Source organism: Eutrema salsugineum, unplaced genomic scaffold, assembly GCF_000478725.1.
Source record: "Eutrema salsugineum unplaced genomic scaffold, Eutsalg1_0 scaffold_3, whole genome shotgun sequence".
Taxonomy (NCBI): domain Eukaryota; kingdom Viridiplantae; phylum Streptophyta; class Magnoliopsida; order Brassicales; family Brassicaceae; genus Eutrema; species Eutrema salsugineum.
This window is the reverse complement of record NW_006256756.1, coordinates 3,761,348-3,777,440: the sequence shown is the minus strand read 5'-3', so window position 1 is coordinate 3,777,440 and position 16,093 is coordinate 3,761,348. Positions and strand designations below refer to the sequence as shown.

At 38.8% G+C, this 16,093-nt stretch overlaps 2 protein-coding genes across 2 annotated transcripts; both read right to left on the bottom strand.

The window, feature by feature from the left end:
• Window positions 1-25: 25 nt before the first annotated feature.
• Window positions 26-3,300, bottom strand: LOC18014534. The gene is made up of 5 exons (XM_024154261.1): window positions 3,098-3,300; window positions 1,815-2,087; window positions 1,601-1,752; window positions 471-1,503; window positions 26-389 (listed from the first exon to the last, which is right to left on the bottom strand). The coding sequence occupies exons 2-5, from the start codon at window positions 1,828-1,830 to the stop codon at window positions 325-327; spliced, it is 1,266 nt and encodes a 421-aa protein (XP_024010029.1). The 5' UTR covers window positions 1,831-2,087; window positions 3,098-3,300; the 3' UTR covers window positions 26-324.
• Window positions 3,301-5,997: 2,697 nt separating this feature from the next.
• Window positions 5,998-16,073, bottom strand: LOC18014533 (separase). The gene is made up of 27 exons (XM_024154455.1): window positions 15,484-16,073; window positions 15,227-15,407; window positions 15,048-15,155; window positions 14,715-14,849; window positions 14,183-14,634; window positions 13,748-13,853; window positions 13,508-13,633; window positions 13,064-13,357; window positions 12,845-12,961; window positions 12,442-12,663; window positions 12,248-12,358; window positions 11,978-12,112; window positions 11,516-11,884; window positions 11,354-11,443; window positions 10,946-11,209; window positions 10,742-10,865; window positions 9,862-10,647; window positions 9,313-9,544; window positions 9,052-9,154; window positions 8,774-8,968; window positions 8,538-8,596; window positions 8,242-8,468; window positions 7,929-8,160; window positions 7,394-7,799; window positions 6,822-7,061; window positions 6,646-6,733; window positions 5,998-6,560 (listed from the first exon to the last, which is right to left on the bottom strand). Exons 1-27 carry the CDS (start codon window positions 16,071-16,073, stop codon window positions 6,178-6,180), a joined length of 6,375 nt encoding a protein of 2,124 aa, XP_024010223.1. The 3' UTR covers window positions 5,998-6,177.
• Window positions 16,074-16,093: the final 20 nt, after the last annotated feature.

The following is a 16,093-nucleotide window of genomic DNA, read 5'->3' as shown; positions in this document are numbered from 1 at the left end:
GGCATCAGCGGCTGGATGAGAAGCGGCATCATCGGCTGGATGAGAAGTGGCATCATCGGCTGGATGAGAAGTTGCATCATCGGCTGGATGAGAAGTTGCATCATCGGCTGGATGAGAAGTTGCATCATCGGCTGGATGAGAAGTTGCATCAGGAGCAGAGTACCCTTTATCCATTGCTTCATTCTGCTTCTTCTTGCTAGTGTATACTCCCAGATCAGCACCATCATCATCAGAGTCTACGTCTGGTGGTAGTAGGTCATTTGGACCTCGTGGTCTCACTCTAATTCGAATGTCACCAAACTCTTCGCCTTCTCTTGGCACATCCTAAACCATCTCCAGGAGTGGCTTGTATCCAAGCCCACGGTATTTCAATTTTAGATGAGATAACGCTAAAAAAAGGTAACATTCTCAACGTTAGAAAATTGAATATATATGTAACGTGCAAAAGAGAAATCAGGTTTGAGTTCTACCTAAGTACGAAGTGAATAACCAAAGGGCTTCAGGTCTTTGAAGTGTTATCTCCCTGTGCAATTGAAACATAGAACCCCACTCAGGTCCATCTGTACAAGGACGCACATCTTCTTCACTCGGTAAGTTAGAAGAACTTCCGACTTCAAATCTGTTCGGGCTGGAAGAGCTTCCAAATTCAAATATTCCATCATCATACCAGTCCCTTTCATCCAGGTTTAGGCCTTCTGGGTTCTCCCTTTCCTGCAGGTTCTCCCTTTCAAGCAGCAGGTTTAGGTCTTCAGGATTCTCCCTTTCATGCGGGTTAAGGTCTTCTGGATTCTCCCTTTCATGCGGGTTAAGGTCTTCTGGATTCTCCCTTTCATGCAGGTTTCGGTCTTGCGCGTTCAGGTTTGGAGGCTGACAAATTATCAGAGGCTGACGGAATATCAGAGAACAAGAATCCACATCTCCTGAAAATTTGTACATGGCTCTCTTAGCTTCGGCTATGCTGCGCTTTTGCCTTTTTTTTACTCTGTAAAGCTTCTCTATTTTGACTTGTTTATTCTTGTCAATGATGGTGCGCTTGCGTTTATTGGAGACTGGGACGTTAGTTGCTGGATCTCCTCCTTCTCCTGCAAGAGCAGAGTCCCGGCCTCTGTTTTCTCCCTCAGAAACACCAGAAGCAGAGACTCTATCTCTGTTTCCCCCCTCTGATCCTCCAGCAGCAGAGACACTGTCTCCTTCATCTCGTCCAAAATCAGGTCCAAAATCAGGGATACGGTCTGCTTCCTCCTCTCGTCCTCGTACAAAATCACTCTGTCCTCTTCCAACATCTTCAAATCTTTCGTAGAAGTCACCTGTAGTTCTCGGTATGTGGTCTTGCAGAGTTAGAACATCGCTCTCTCCTCCCTGTTCTCCTCCAAGATCCTCAAATCTCTCATATGAAGCCTCTGTGATCCTGGGCATCTCGTCTTGCAGAGTGATTGTGTCAGCATCAACCTGATGGTGGTCATGGTTGTCTTCTTCAACCTCTCCTATGTGAACTTCATCTAACTGAAAAAAGGTTTTAAGGTAAGAGTTAGAAAAAGAACCTCATATTATCAGCGTACACAGACTAATTATAAAACCCACGAGAGAAAAAGAAGCTTACTGAGAACACTAGAGCCTCCAAATTGAGTTGTGAAGGCTGGATTTGAGAACTGGATGTGAGCCTTGGCTGTGAAGGCTGGAGTTGAGAACTCACATGCATAGCCTTACGAGAGAGCAAATCCAGTTGGTACTGCCACGCCAGTGCTGTACCAACTGAATTGAAAAACAAGACTGAGTTACTGCAGAAGAAACATCATTAAAATTGAACTACTTACACATTAAAAAGGCCATGACTCTGAGGTCTGCTGGTTGGAGGGGCTGTTGTTGCAAAGACAAGTCTCGAACGCCTTGACTGAAATAAGATAACAAAAGAAGACATCAAACTGTAAGTCTAAATTGTAAGTCCCAAGTGATGCTTCTTCAGCCTCTCTCTTTTCCTTGGAACCAGATTTCTCCAATGGAGATGAGGTCCCAACCCTTGCTATTCCGATACTACCACTCAACGATATGTCACCTGAAGCACCCTTGAGATTCTGTGAAGTTATTTTCTGCAAATTTTTGAAACACTGATTTAGCACAATGTGTTCCACTAGTTTTTACGGTATTCATTTACAAACTTTTGATGGCATGGAATTATTAACGATAAAAAAAACTACCACAAGTTATCAAACTTCAAAACTCTAGGCTAGTACTAGTTCTTCGTTAAATGTTTAGTCTTACAAAACACAAGATACATGACATCAAATTTCACTTTTGAGGAGAAGCTAAACAAGAGTTTGATAAGAAGGGACCATTGATCCCTGCAAATGCATAAGTTCGTCACAGATACAAGAACTAGTACTAGTCTTTGTACCTCACCCATAAACAAAAAACCATATGAAGCAGAAAACATACAGGCGCCCAAAAATTGTTAGCCTTGAACTCAAATTTCCTCCTAATTTTTGTACGCCAGAAATCTAAACACGGGATTCTTCACAACATTGCTAGATATACAATTAGTATTCCAATTCTTACCTAGAATTTGTCAACCCTGAAGATATTAATACCTCAGTTTTATCTTCTAGTGTGTAGCTTACTTATATGCAATCAGACGAAACGGAGAAAACAATATAACTATGAACATGAACCAAGTAAGTAACTACTTGTCCCCTAACTATGTTCAAAATCAAACTTTAAAAAGAATAAGCCAATCACGGGAATGTGTAAATCTGAGTACACTAACAACCAAGAATCACTTAGAAAATACAACTAACTCCAGATTAAAACGGAAAAATTAACGCAAAAGAAGGTTCTGCTCAGGAAAAAGAAAAAAAGAGATCAGATAAGAGAAGTTGTAAGACAAAATAAAACAAGCAGAGAACAGGAATCCCTTTGACTCTTATAAACGATTTAGGAATAGGAAAACCTAACATGCATGATACGGAAGATAAAACACTCACAAGATGTTACCACTTACCAATCAAAAGAAAACATTCGCTATAAATTGAGGTATGTAATATGCAACATCAGGCATTGAAGAAAAGAAACCCAAGAATTTTGTTTACTCGAGAAATCATACCTTTTAGCAGCGGAGAATTGGCCCAATGTCATGTATGTCCCATTTCCTCGGAACACTTTGGAATTCTTTTTTTTTTCCATTTTGCATATTCCCATCCTCAGCCAAAAAATTGGAACCATCAGAATTAGCCATGAGTTCGCTGGATCTCTAACAACAGCGACTATTCCATTCTTATTTTCCTTCCTTCTCCGACAATTTCTTTCTTCGAGGCGTAGTTTCGGAAGGAACAGGTGTTATTCTAATCTGGTCACTCTATTGTTCGAACTTTCTAACAACAACTTTTGGCCCATAAGGCCCACTGAATATTTTTTTTAACACTTGAACAAAAAGGAAAAGCGAAAGAAAATTACCATATTTCTGAGATATCCACCCGCTCGATCCTCCTCAGATTCCTCGGTTCTTCATGTCTCATCCGTTCGATCGATCCGAGCATAGCAATCACCCTGGAGAAAATAAAAAAATCAAACAATGGAAACCTAAGAAAAAAATCATATTATGCGTAAAGGAGCTTCGTAATAAGAAAAAACAGAGGAAACACAGAAATCAACGTCCTTAAGAAAAGGATAATCAAACCATGGGAATGTAAGAGATAATGCGAAAAAAAACCATAAAATCACCTTATTATCTATCATTCATCGAATTAAGGTAAAACAGAGGACAAGCGAACAGAAATCGCCATCGAAAAGAAGAGGATGATCATACGAACAGAAATCGCAGTCGAAAAGAAGAGGATGATCATACGAACAGAAATCGCAGTCGAAAAGAAGAGGATGATCATACCATAGATACGTAAGAGGAAAAAGAGAGAAAAAAAAAAACAGGAGTAGGGAAAAAACCAGAAAATCACTATACGATGCATCGCATTAAGAGAAAACAGAGGATAAACCAAAAAAAAACATATCATACAATCGAACCATAAGAGAGAGGGAGAGAAATCACCATAAGATTCCTAAGAGAGCTTCGTAACCTCTGAGCTGTGTTGGATATTTCGCCATTGTTCTTTTCGTCAGAGAAAATTGGAGAGAGAAGACTGAAATTTCAGAAACAAGTTGTGAGAATTTCTGAGGAGCAGGATCTTTTTAATATGGGCGTGTTCTTTTCAGGCGGTGATAAAATTGCTACAGTACACGACTGTGATCTAACAAAACTTTTTTCCTTCAACACTGTTGTCTCAGGTAATGAGGACTGGAAACTAAGAGCTTGTAATGTGGGCGGCGCGTTCTATTCAAACTCAGACGGTTAGGATTCAGGGATTTGCTAGAGTAACACGACTGTGACCTAACAAATTTTAATTCCGCTGGGCGCAACAACGTCTCACAGGGTAAGAGAAGCAGAGCTTCAAAATATGGGCGCGTTCTTTTCAGACACTGAGGAAATGCTACAGTACACAGCCGTGACCAAAACTTTGTGTTTTGTTTCGGTCCAATTTTTTTTCCTACTTACCGAACAGGCCCACAACCACTGTCTCGCAGGTTATGAGAACGTTGGAGGTTTGTTTTGCAGCTAGTCGATGTCGACGCGAAGAAGATGAAGAAAACTCCACATCATCCAGAAGGTTTCCGATTTGTGAAACGGTGAGTTTCATCAATGCAGAGCAAATTTATACAAAACGCATCGTTTAGTGCCTGTGACAAAACTAATGTCACCGGCACCATGACGTTATCAGCTCCCCAATTCTGTTACTACTTGCGCTCAACGATTTTCACACATACATCTTGGCAGTCACTTTAGAGTGAAGACACGTGTAAACCATCTGATATTTAGTTTACTATCTAGCTGTTCTAATTTGCTTAATTTTTGTTTATATTGAAATCGATTCTTTAGTCCCTAAAAGGAAAAAATAATTCAACCGCTTACCAATAAAAGAACTACAAACAAAATTAAGTATTCTTAAATGCTTGTAAATACGACAAAAAAAAATGCTTGTAAATATTCTTTTTCTTTAATAAAAATTTAGAAATTCAAAATTTCGTTGATTGACTATCTATCTACTAAACACTAAGGTAAGGTTAGCATAAACAAATAAACTTAAACCTTGAAAATAATGAATTTTGAAAAAACACCGGAATGGAATGTTGTTGTGTTCTATATGTAATACCGCGAGTTACTATTATATCCTATGCTGCCTATCTAAAACAAATAGTATAGACAAATGCATTCTTAATTATACTCATTATTACTTTTTTGAGAGATATTTTATACAAAATCCACTCTAAATATAATATATTAAACCCAAAAGCCTAAATACAAAAAATAAAATAAAATTCAAATCCTCTAAATAAACTCGAAATTTGAAATTGTCTTTAAGCTTTAGGAAATAGAAATGAATCTTATCAAAAGAATCAGAGTGGAATGATTTCATGGACTATATAGAACACTAATTTCTTAATTAAAATTTTACAATTTAACAACAAAGAAGAGAAAAGACAAAAAAAAGTGTGTTGAATATGTGATACTGCATAAGGGTATACTGGCATTAAATACATAATATATATAGAATATGATGATAAAAATTCGTTATTATGCTAAGATTTTTGGTCACTGATCGAGTGTAATTTCCCTTTGTGTTTTTAACTAAGCCCGTAAATATTTAGGGAAATACAGGAATTAATTAAAAAAAACCATAAAATGAATTCAAATAACATTATAGACTTCTAAATTCATTTTAAAATGATATAAAAAATATAAAACAGAAATGTAGCCTAATTTAGGCTAACAATTTCGATACATGCTAATGGCACAGAATAATAATAAGAAAAATTCAAACTACTGAATTCTTTATTAGATTCAAATTCAAGCATACGATGATTCAAAAAACAAAAATTATATATGTATATATATATATATATATATTACAGAAATGTAACTTAATTTCGTTTATAATTTCGATACATGTTAAATAGAATAGAATAAGAACAAAAATTCAAACTACTGAATACATCGTATGCTAATGAAAGAGTAAAGAATCGTTTGGATCGACACATTCGTCTGGTTTCCTCAGGTAACTGAAACATGATATGATATCTATTACAAAGAAAACATCAAAATATTTCGGAAGAATGGATTCGATTCGAGTCAGCCTAATTGCTTAATGTCTTTTTCTTCATCTTTGTAATAGCAGTCGGGACACCGTAACACACCGGGGCAGCCCCAGTCAAGAACTGCATAGTGCAAGCATCGCGTGCATCAGCCATGAACGACCCAACTCTCTCTGATGTATTATCATCACTCCTCTCTCTCAACCAGCTTTCCAGCATTGCCTTCCCAAACCGGTTAATATCATTCGTTACACCCCACAGGTTTGCTACAATGACTGGAGAACCGGCTAGCAGGAAAGACAGGGGAATACTTCGTGGTACGTATCTACCTCTTACATATGGCAAACCGCTGCTGCATCCCATAAGAAAAGTTGCAGCACAATTGTCCAAATACTCAACTTGGCACATGGGAATATATTGTTCTCCTGCACCATCAAATCAGCAAAATTATCTGACTAAGAAGAAGACTATTAAAAAACATTGTTATTAGTATGTAAAGGACCACCATACCAGTTCCATGTCCAAAATATATGAAAAGATCATGCTTTTCCAACGCATCAGTTAGCTCCTTAGCAGGTGGCACTAATCCAGCCCTGCCCTGTATATATAATTATTTCAATAACAACATTTCGGTTCGACTTCCAACCAACGCAGAAGATTTACATCATCAATTCGTTTTCATGTACCTCCATTTTCTTTTCCTTGAACCAACTCTCAAACTCGATTTGCGTTGATCTGAGATCACCACCCGGATTTAACAGATAATAAGCATCCCGAGGATCAATCAGAGGGAAGGGAGAACTAAAGCATCCAGCAGGAACTTCTCTGGAACAGCATTTCTTAAGCACTGCTGATATACTACCCACAGAAGGCATGCGGTAGACCTCTTGTCTTCTCAATATTGGAATATTCTCCCACGGAAGCATCTACTCATATAATTAACTAGCTAGTTAGTACAAAATTAACGAATTCTTTGAACACAAGTGTTAACCGATGATACAACATATGCCGACATCTTACAGATTAATCAAGATAATTCATCATCCCTAAACTATTGAACACATGCAGATGAGTTTCCGTAGGAACCCATGAAACCGTTATTTTTATTTTTTTCTACTGGTAAAAGCTAAGAGTATAATATAGATGCGCAAGGTTATATCTTATGTTCTATATAAAGCAACAAGCAGACTCTATTCTTTCAGCCAAACCTTCCAATGGACGTTCAGAAAAGGGAAAGAAAATGAGATTTACCACCAACCTGAATCTCATGATCCAACACAAGAATTATCGGTTCTTTCTTCTCATTATTCTCCTGCTGCCTAAGCTTGATTTCTGCCTCCCGTATCAGTTGTAATGCTAACCCATACCTACTTTGGGGATCGTTAGATGTGCTGGTAGATATTGCAAATCCATCTTCTATATCAATATGGCTAATTTGCCCTATGCAGCAACCATTCTTTTGACAAAGCTGAGATATCCATGCTTCTCCTTCAAACTCGTTTTTCCCAAGAAAAAATTTCAAAAGCGTCTCATTTACTTCCATCTTACATTTGGACCTAAGCTCCTTAACCAGAGTCTTTTGAGTGGACTCATGCAATTTTCTGTTTGACGATTCTCCCAAAAGCAGATGCCTCCAGGGACCCAACCAGAAATCTTCAAGTTTTCTATATGAACACAAGGTAACATAACGCTTTTAACAAAAAAGAAAAAGACAGTCACGGAAACATGGTGTTCATTATAATGCATTACCGGAAACATGGAAACATGCTGTTCACTTAACACAGGTAACGTACCTTAGGAATTTAGCAAGACGCAAATTGAGTTCCTCTCTCTTCTTCCACCTTAAATTTACATCTTCTACAGAAAACTCGGAACCAGTAATGAAATTCTCCTCCATTATTAGTTTAAATGCTGGGGCGACAACATCCACCACTGTAGAACCCCATGGACAAGCCCATTGTTTACCCATCTCCTCGATCCCATTTGCCTCAGTATCGTTAGGATTTGAATCATCTTCTGAACCGTCTGTTGAAACATAACCTGACTAAGATTTTGTTATCTAGTAACAATGACAGAAAGGAAACTCCCATCTGGAGTAGACATTACCTTCAAGTACTGAATCCACTGGCACAAGTACAGCTACAGGCTGATTCTTTGCGCTTAACCGTGACAAAAGCAGCCACGCACAAACAGGGGGGCTTCTCATTATTTCCTCCAACAATTTACTCAGTGTGCCTCCAAGCAAGCTAATGCAGATGACTGCTGTTTCTGACAGACTATTGAAAAAGTTCTTTGCAAACTTCACAAGATCTTCAGTCCTTTCTGGAGCAAGCCTGCAGTATCAAGTAATGGCTCAACAAAACTAAACTTTACTCCATATTTTTTTTTCTAACTTATGATACCTGAGAAAGTCGAATTCCGGAGAAGCCATGCAACTCAATCTAGAAGCCTGCAAATTAAACTGTCAGACTGGTAGTCAGTGACAACTTGTCATTTATTAAGCAAAACTAAAAAGCAAGCAAGGGATCAATATTAAGGTACAACAACCATAACCAATAAGACAGATGGTAGTAAAGTAGTTTGCTCACCACCACAAAATAAAAAAAGTTGAAAGGCTAACCATATCAGTTTTACCAACCTCTTTATCCGAGTTGCTTCCTGATTTGTATCTTCTACTAAAATTTGACAAGAATTGGCAGTTGATATGACCACCAAGAGAGGCTTGATGAAAATATGTAACCCAATGACTTACTGACAGCTCACCGTCACATGGGAATGAGAAGTCAGCACTTGAAGAAGAAAGCAAGTATAAAGCAGCAAGCAATCTTGAAATCTGTAGTGAATTTGAAGTTACAGCTAAATCAATATCACAACATACATGGAAAGATCGGCTTCTCGACAATAACCAACTTTTACCTTTTGATGAAGTATGGGAACCTCTCTGCTGAGTACAAAGGCCAACGTTAACCATGAAACCAGCTTTTGAGATGGAATATGAGATAGCTCACAGCAGAAAGACCTATTAAAAATTTAACGATCAGAAATGTTGGGTTAACTTTCAAAGGAACATAATTTATCAATTTAAGATATGACTTTTAAGATATGTTTTTGCATAAGGGAGACCACAAATTTGATAGTCGTAAAAACTATTAGTGTCGTATTAACAATATGAAAAACCTGCTCGCCCTGGAGTGGTATGTTCGCAGACTCGATTTGCATAAGTTGTATAGTAATCTTGCACGATCAACACAAAATACATCTCCTTTGATTTCTTTCCCAATAAAATTAAGCAAAAGGCAGAGAGAATGTGAGCTGGGGCTGGATCTGTCACTGTTAAATAAAATCGCGATGCTACGCAAAATTGCCACATGTGCTTGATGAACCTTTCCAGATTTAGCCAAGCATTTCCCTGAAATAAAATATTTCGAGCTATTAGAACAGCCACATATTTTAGTCTAAGATTCCCGACTGTAATGCGTGCAGGTCATGCACTCTTTGTGGAAATGGTAGAAATAGAAAGATCTGCCATACATTACACTATTGGTGATAAGTAATAACTGAGCAAAGGATAACGTAGGAAGTAGTCCAGAAGCAAAACAAAACCACAAGCCATAAAAATGAAAAAAGGACCATTTTGTTGCACCTAAAACGATTTAATGTCCAATCCCAATTCACCAAAATCTAAGCACTTAAATACATCGAATATGACAAGGGCCAAGAGCATACCAAGGTTGTCAAGAACAGTGCACGCGAGCCTCCTTTGGTGAAACTGCCATTTCAAACTTATTAAATTTTTCAGCGATCCAGGCCTTGTAACTTCATTAGAGAGACACTGCTGACATTTTCTGTCGATGCAAATGCAGATGCTACAGATTGTGTTTTCAGTACCCAGCAGCAACTCCTTTTCCTCAAAGATATCAAACGAATCAGATTCATCGCTAAAACTACGCTTCTTCAAGGTACTACCTCTATGCATATCAGCAGAAACTTTTTGACCTCGTTCTTTATGTGATCGACACATTGAGCGGGTCAACCTTATACTAGGCATAGATGTCAAATTATGCTCCTTGGTCAAGCAAGCCTGTAAAGTTATAGCACCTCGACGCCTCCTTTTCGAGTCTCTGTTATCTGTTGGTTTATCCTTTATACCGGGGTCTGGTTTTTCTGTCTGATGTCCTAGAAATTCATTGCAACTATTCCCCAATTCTCTTACCTCGGCGAATTCTTTTACGTGAAAATTAACGCAACCTTTCCAAGCGGAGCAACAGAATTTTCTCAAGGCTGCGCCAAACAGACTTTCAGCATGTGATAATCCATCTATCTGGCAAATTCTAGTTGTGTTATCATATCGTCTTTGAGACAAGTCTCCAAGTTGCTTATCCAGTGTAACCTCTAACATCGACCTGCAGTTCCGACAAGAAAAACCTCTTTGACTATCAATTAGCAGCTCTTTCACATTCTGGAGCTCCTTTGCTGCTAATTCCAGACTTTGCATTCTCTTGTAGAGATTCCCTAGTGGAATTAAAGCGTCAGAAAAGAATACAGCAATTGTCAAGTGGCTTTTATGAGCTAAGGGAATAGAAGAAACTGCAGAAAAAAAGCATACCCAAAGCAAGAGAAAATGCAACTACAAACGGCTGTAGGCTCTGCGTACATGAAATGGCTTTTCCCCAAGATAGAAAGCATTCTGCCTCAACTCCTTCCCCAATAATCTCATTGATAACGCCAACCTGCATTTATCAATAGAAATTAATAATGCAGAAATAGCGGCAGTCCAAAAAACCTGAGAAGACTTAAGCAAAAACAAGACCTGAAGAATGCTTTCCAGATAACATTGGAGCACAATCCAAGGGTTTAAGTAGCAGCGGTTGATATCCCAGAGAAAATTTCCACACGGCCAGACATCGGCAGCTCCTAAACTTGATACTTCAAATTTACTAATGATGTAACTCGGTATTCCTATTATTTTTCCTGACCTGTTATGCTTTTCAAAATGCTTCTCCGCTACATAGCTATACTTATCCTTGAAAATAAGACGCCGAATCCTATGAGCTTCCTTCGCGTAGGAGAGAGCCTGTGAAAACAAGAAAGATAAATAGATAACTAAAATTCTTGAAACTAAAAGACAAACTTTCAGAACCTATCAAGAAAAAACTACTACTAACACAAACTGGCAGCAATTCACTAGTAAGACTGTCATGAATAAACAATATCTTACCTCGTATAAGTTACCACATGACAACTGTCTTTCACAGAGATCATAATAGAGAGATGCTGCTACAAAAGACGAGTGACTGGGAAGTGGATCCTGAATGGAAAGAAATTTCACATTTTAGATATGTATATCTCCAAGAAATAATAGATAACTCTATTTTCTTACACTTGAAACTAGTTTGGAAGCTGTGTTGTTAACGTCATCTACAGTGATGTCTGGTTTGTGAGGATCTTCAGGCTTGTTTAATGTATGCAAGGTTTCGTACGGCAAACATTGCAAGCTCAGCTGGAACCCAATTGATTTTGCTTTTGAAAACTGCAAGCAACTTATCCAGAAATCTGTGGACTCTGATTTTTCACCAAAGTACTTTGATAAGCCCAGGATGACAGCATCATTTATTGGAGAAGGGCATAGAGCATGACTTAGACGTCTACAGTCCCACAGCATTGCCAAACAGACCTCCAATTTGACGTTTTTCCCTTTACAGAGTCTAAAAATCAGCTCGTATATGTGCTGTTGGAGCTCTATCCAACCCTGAAAAAGGAGGGAAATGAAGTATTAAGGACTAGAGAGACGTAAAGCACGCATAATAATATATCCTGAGAGAAATAAAATTACAAGATTTACCTTTATTGAGAGTAAATCATTCACATTACACAGTAGATGAATCGTGTTTTCCAGGGGAATACTGTCCTTACTATCACATGGGGTCTGAATCCGTAGCCAGAAATTTAGAGAGGTGTTAACATCTTGGAAAACTTGCTGCACATAAAAGTGAGATAAGAGGTAGGCAAATATGTAACATGGCAAGAAAAATATAGACATCTGAGACTAAAACAGTCACCTGAACAAAAAAAGTTGACAGAATTAAATGAAGCTAGTGTACTGAATTGGCACCTTTGAGTCTGGTTCAGTTTCCTGGATGCATAACGCTCTTAAGCAGTATGCAACGGCTAGTTGGTGGCAACATAAAGTCCCATGGTTATTTGGCTCATTTAAAATGTTGCCCTGTCTCAATGAGAAAGATGCCATTCACAAAAATTGCTTTGAGCTGTAGATAAGCTGTTTACATCAAGGTAGTAGATAAATACCGATATAAATATTGCCTCTGACAAATAATGAATACACTCCTTTAAATGTTCAGTTCCAGAAGCTCTTCTCACTCTTGCTTTCCATATTAAAATTCTTGCTCTCTCCACAGCTAAATCCTTTGTAATGAAAACCTCTTTCAGAAGAATATCAGCTATTTGTGTATGCTTAGCTCGACAGAGTTCTGAGCGCAAAGGAAGTATTTCCTCATAAGCAAGAAGCTCCTACACGCATTTATCCAATAAATATAAGTTCACAATAAGAGCTTAATAGAATTCTACTAGTACCAATTCCGCCTATATGCAAAAGAAGAACAGCAGGTGACTAGTAAACTAGAATGCATGGTACATGTCACTTCCTGCTCGGATATTATCGTACCAATTCAAAGATTGTTAGGATCTTAACCTGCTCTAAGATTTTTCTAGTCACTCTTTTCGAAATTTTCTGAGAGGATAACAGCAAGGAGTGTAAAGGTGTACAAGAGCCAGCCAGATCCCGACTCTCATGATGTCTGCGTTGTATCTGATGATAAGACGCAATCAGAAGCATTCAAATAAATTAGAAGCAGATACTTATTAGTGTCAGGGATGGAAACCTTTAAGATATGCAGAACCAACCAATTACCTTAACCCACTGTTTTATTATTGGCGTAGGGTCTGGCAACCTTTTGATGAGATCTTCAGCGGCAGACCAATTTTCTAGAATAAACACAAGCAGCTTCTCGGTTTCTCGTGCACCATGTTGCTGGAGAACATCCATATAAAATGCAGATTTGCTACATGCTTCACTCACAAAACCAATAATTGCTTCTCCGGACAGACAATCCTCAGATGGGTTAGCCTCATTTACATATATCTGACAGAGGAGTCTAACACACGTCCATACTGTTCTAATACATAATTTGAACGCCATGGAAGCCTGAAAAGTACACACCATCAATGCGATTAAAAAAAAAAAAAAACTAGGCAGCAAAATCTTCTAAAGACAATCTGCATGGAAGGATTAAGCTAGGCGAACAAAACTAAAGGTCAAAGGACATGAAAAATCTTTTAGCATCAGGTATGCTACCTTTTTTAGGTGCTTAATACTGTACAAACCTACACCGATATCGTGAAATGAAGCATATAGATATTTCAGCTCCGGAGGTGAAATCCACGGACTAGTAATTACATCCTCAACTAGACGATTAGTGATCTGAAAAAAGGAAACATTGAGGCAATTAGTTTGCCAAGCATGGAAATGTTGTAAAAAGAAGAGTTTGAACAAAACTTCCAACTGATTTGTGAGAATTGCATGTAAGCATTTAACCTCTACTTTACGTTGGGTTCTCATCGAAATAATAAAAGCAGCCATAGCCACGTTTAGTAGAGTCTTGTCAAAGTCAGTCCCACTACATTCCTTGTCAGGGGTCCATCTCGCAAAAGGGAAAAGAAAGGTAAGCAAAACATTCAACCCAGAATACATTATTCGACCAAATAATCATATATTTGCATGTTACTGGATGCATAAGAAATTAGATGCCGTCCCCGACTCTCAATAATATGGCAACCGCTTAGATATTAAATGATGGAACAAGTATCAGTTCTAAGGCAACTGGCAGTTTACTTGCTTTCACACTCAAAGCAAGCCACAATACTTTATAATATTTTTGCCGCATAGAAACAACCGAGTTTGATTAGATGCAGGCATAAAATAGACCCCAGCCTACAGAAGATAGTACAAGAAGGGGGAAAAAAACCTTACCTCTGAAGGAAGCGTAAACCATGGAAAAATTGGAGAAACATATCCTGTATAACAGATAGATGAGCAGTATAACATGCAAATTCTCTTTCCGGCACCATCTTTCTGTCCTCAAAATTTATCAAGCTGGCAAGCGGCTGGCACAAAAGTTTCAGAGCATCAAGGTAAGGTAGCGTGTATTCCATACACATCGTGCCTTTGTGTTTACAGCTAACATTAGTTTGTCCTTCAGAATTCTTATTTCCATCATTCGATGTGGCCTCATTATCTGAGTATTGGTCAATCATACCCAATAAAGAAACTAAACTTTTCCATACATCCTCGTCACCAAGTAAAGCTTGAAGTCCCCAACTTTCCATGGTTTCGTTACCATTTTCTCTGAACTTAACATCAAACACATTGACAGATAGTCCAGCTGAATAAAGTCTTAGAATCACATTAGCTTGTGGTATAGCCTGCCAAGCACTCAAATATCAATATGCTATTGTCATTAACCATATGAGACAGAAGCAGATCCCAAGGAGACAAAAGATACCTCAGAGAAAATAGCTGCTATCTCACTCAACTGTTTCGAAACTCCTGCACACCATACGTCTCCTGCTAACTGAGACTTGCGAACACAATAGGAGACTAAGTCAACAAGCTCCAACCAATTTTGTTTAGGTTCAACCTGAGAGAGAATAAGAAAGAGCGCAAAAGTGCGATATGAGAATTTCTACATAGCAGAACAGTTACTTAGACGCTAGAGCCACCATGAACTCAAAGAGCAGTCAGTGCCACAAGAAATAAAATAAAAAGACATAATGGCCGACCAGTGCTAGAAACATCTCATGACTGATTAATCTGGACACGAGACTTTTGCACATACCTGGAATTCACATGCCACAGTTCGCAACACAGACCTTACAATTTCAACGGTTGGTGATGTTTTTGTCTCATTACACAGAAACAGTAAAGAAAGCACCTGGCGGGAGAACTGGATACAAAACGGAACAATTAATGCACGAGAGAGAGACTAGCAGGGAGATGTGAAATTGGACAAGTCACCTTATAAAAATGACATTTTGGCAACGGGGACGCAGAATATTCCTCCAGTGTAGAGATGCAGAACGAATGCACAAAATCCTCATCGAAACGCTCTGCTTCTTTAATTATCGAGAGAGCACACTTTCCCAAATCTGACAAGAGCAGCGTGACAAACTTGTCCTGTGAATTGGCATCCAAATACCTGCAATTAAAAAACCCCAAAAAAAAAAGTGAAAAATTGTTGATACAGCAATGGAAGCATAACTCTCACGGGTTACCTGAGCCAGGGTTTTATCTCACGTGGAAGCGAAGAAACCCTCCAGTATTGGCGTTCGTCCATATCCCGCGACATTGCTACAGACCTGACGATGGACGCCACAACCTCGAGGAAGACTTTTGCCCGCTTTGCTCTTTCAAATTCTGGATTTTGCAGAAACTGTACACATCTGGACTCGGGTCCTCTAAGCTGCTCCAGGACTCTAAAACCATCGTTGTAGGCGTGAGTGAACCAACCCCAGGTCTGGTAACAGTGAATCAGTCCGATCCTCTGAAGCTGGACGGCGTGAGGATCGTGGGAGACCAATTCCCAGCATTCCAAACAGAAATCATACGCGCGGAACAAATCCCCAGGGGATTCGTGAGCAGGGCCAGTCACTGAGAGGCGTTTCTGCAGGAAGGAGACGGATTTGGTGAGAAAGGGGACGAATTGTTTCGCGATGGATCGAACGGCGATGGTTCGGTCCTCTTCCCGGCATGTTAATAGGCCTGAGAACGGTCGGAGGTATGCTGAGACGGAGGATAAAACTTCTCCGGCGTCGGAGGAGGACTCGATTAGAGATAAAATATGAACCTCAATGTCCGAAGCCATTTTTGAAATTATTCCAAGTT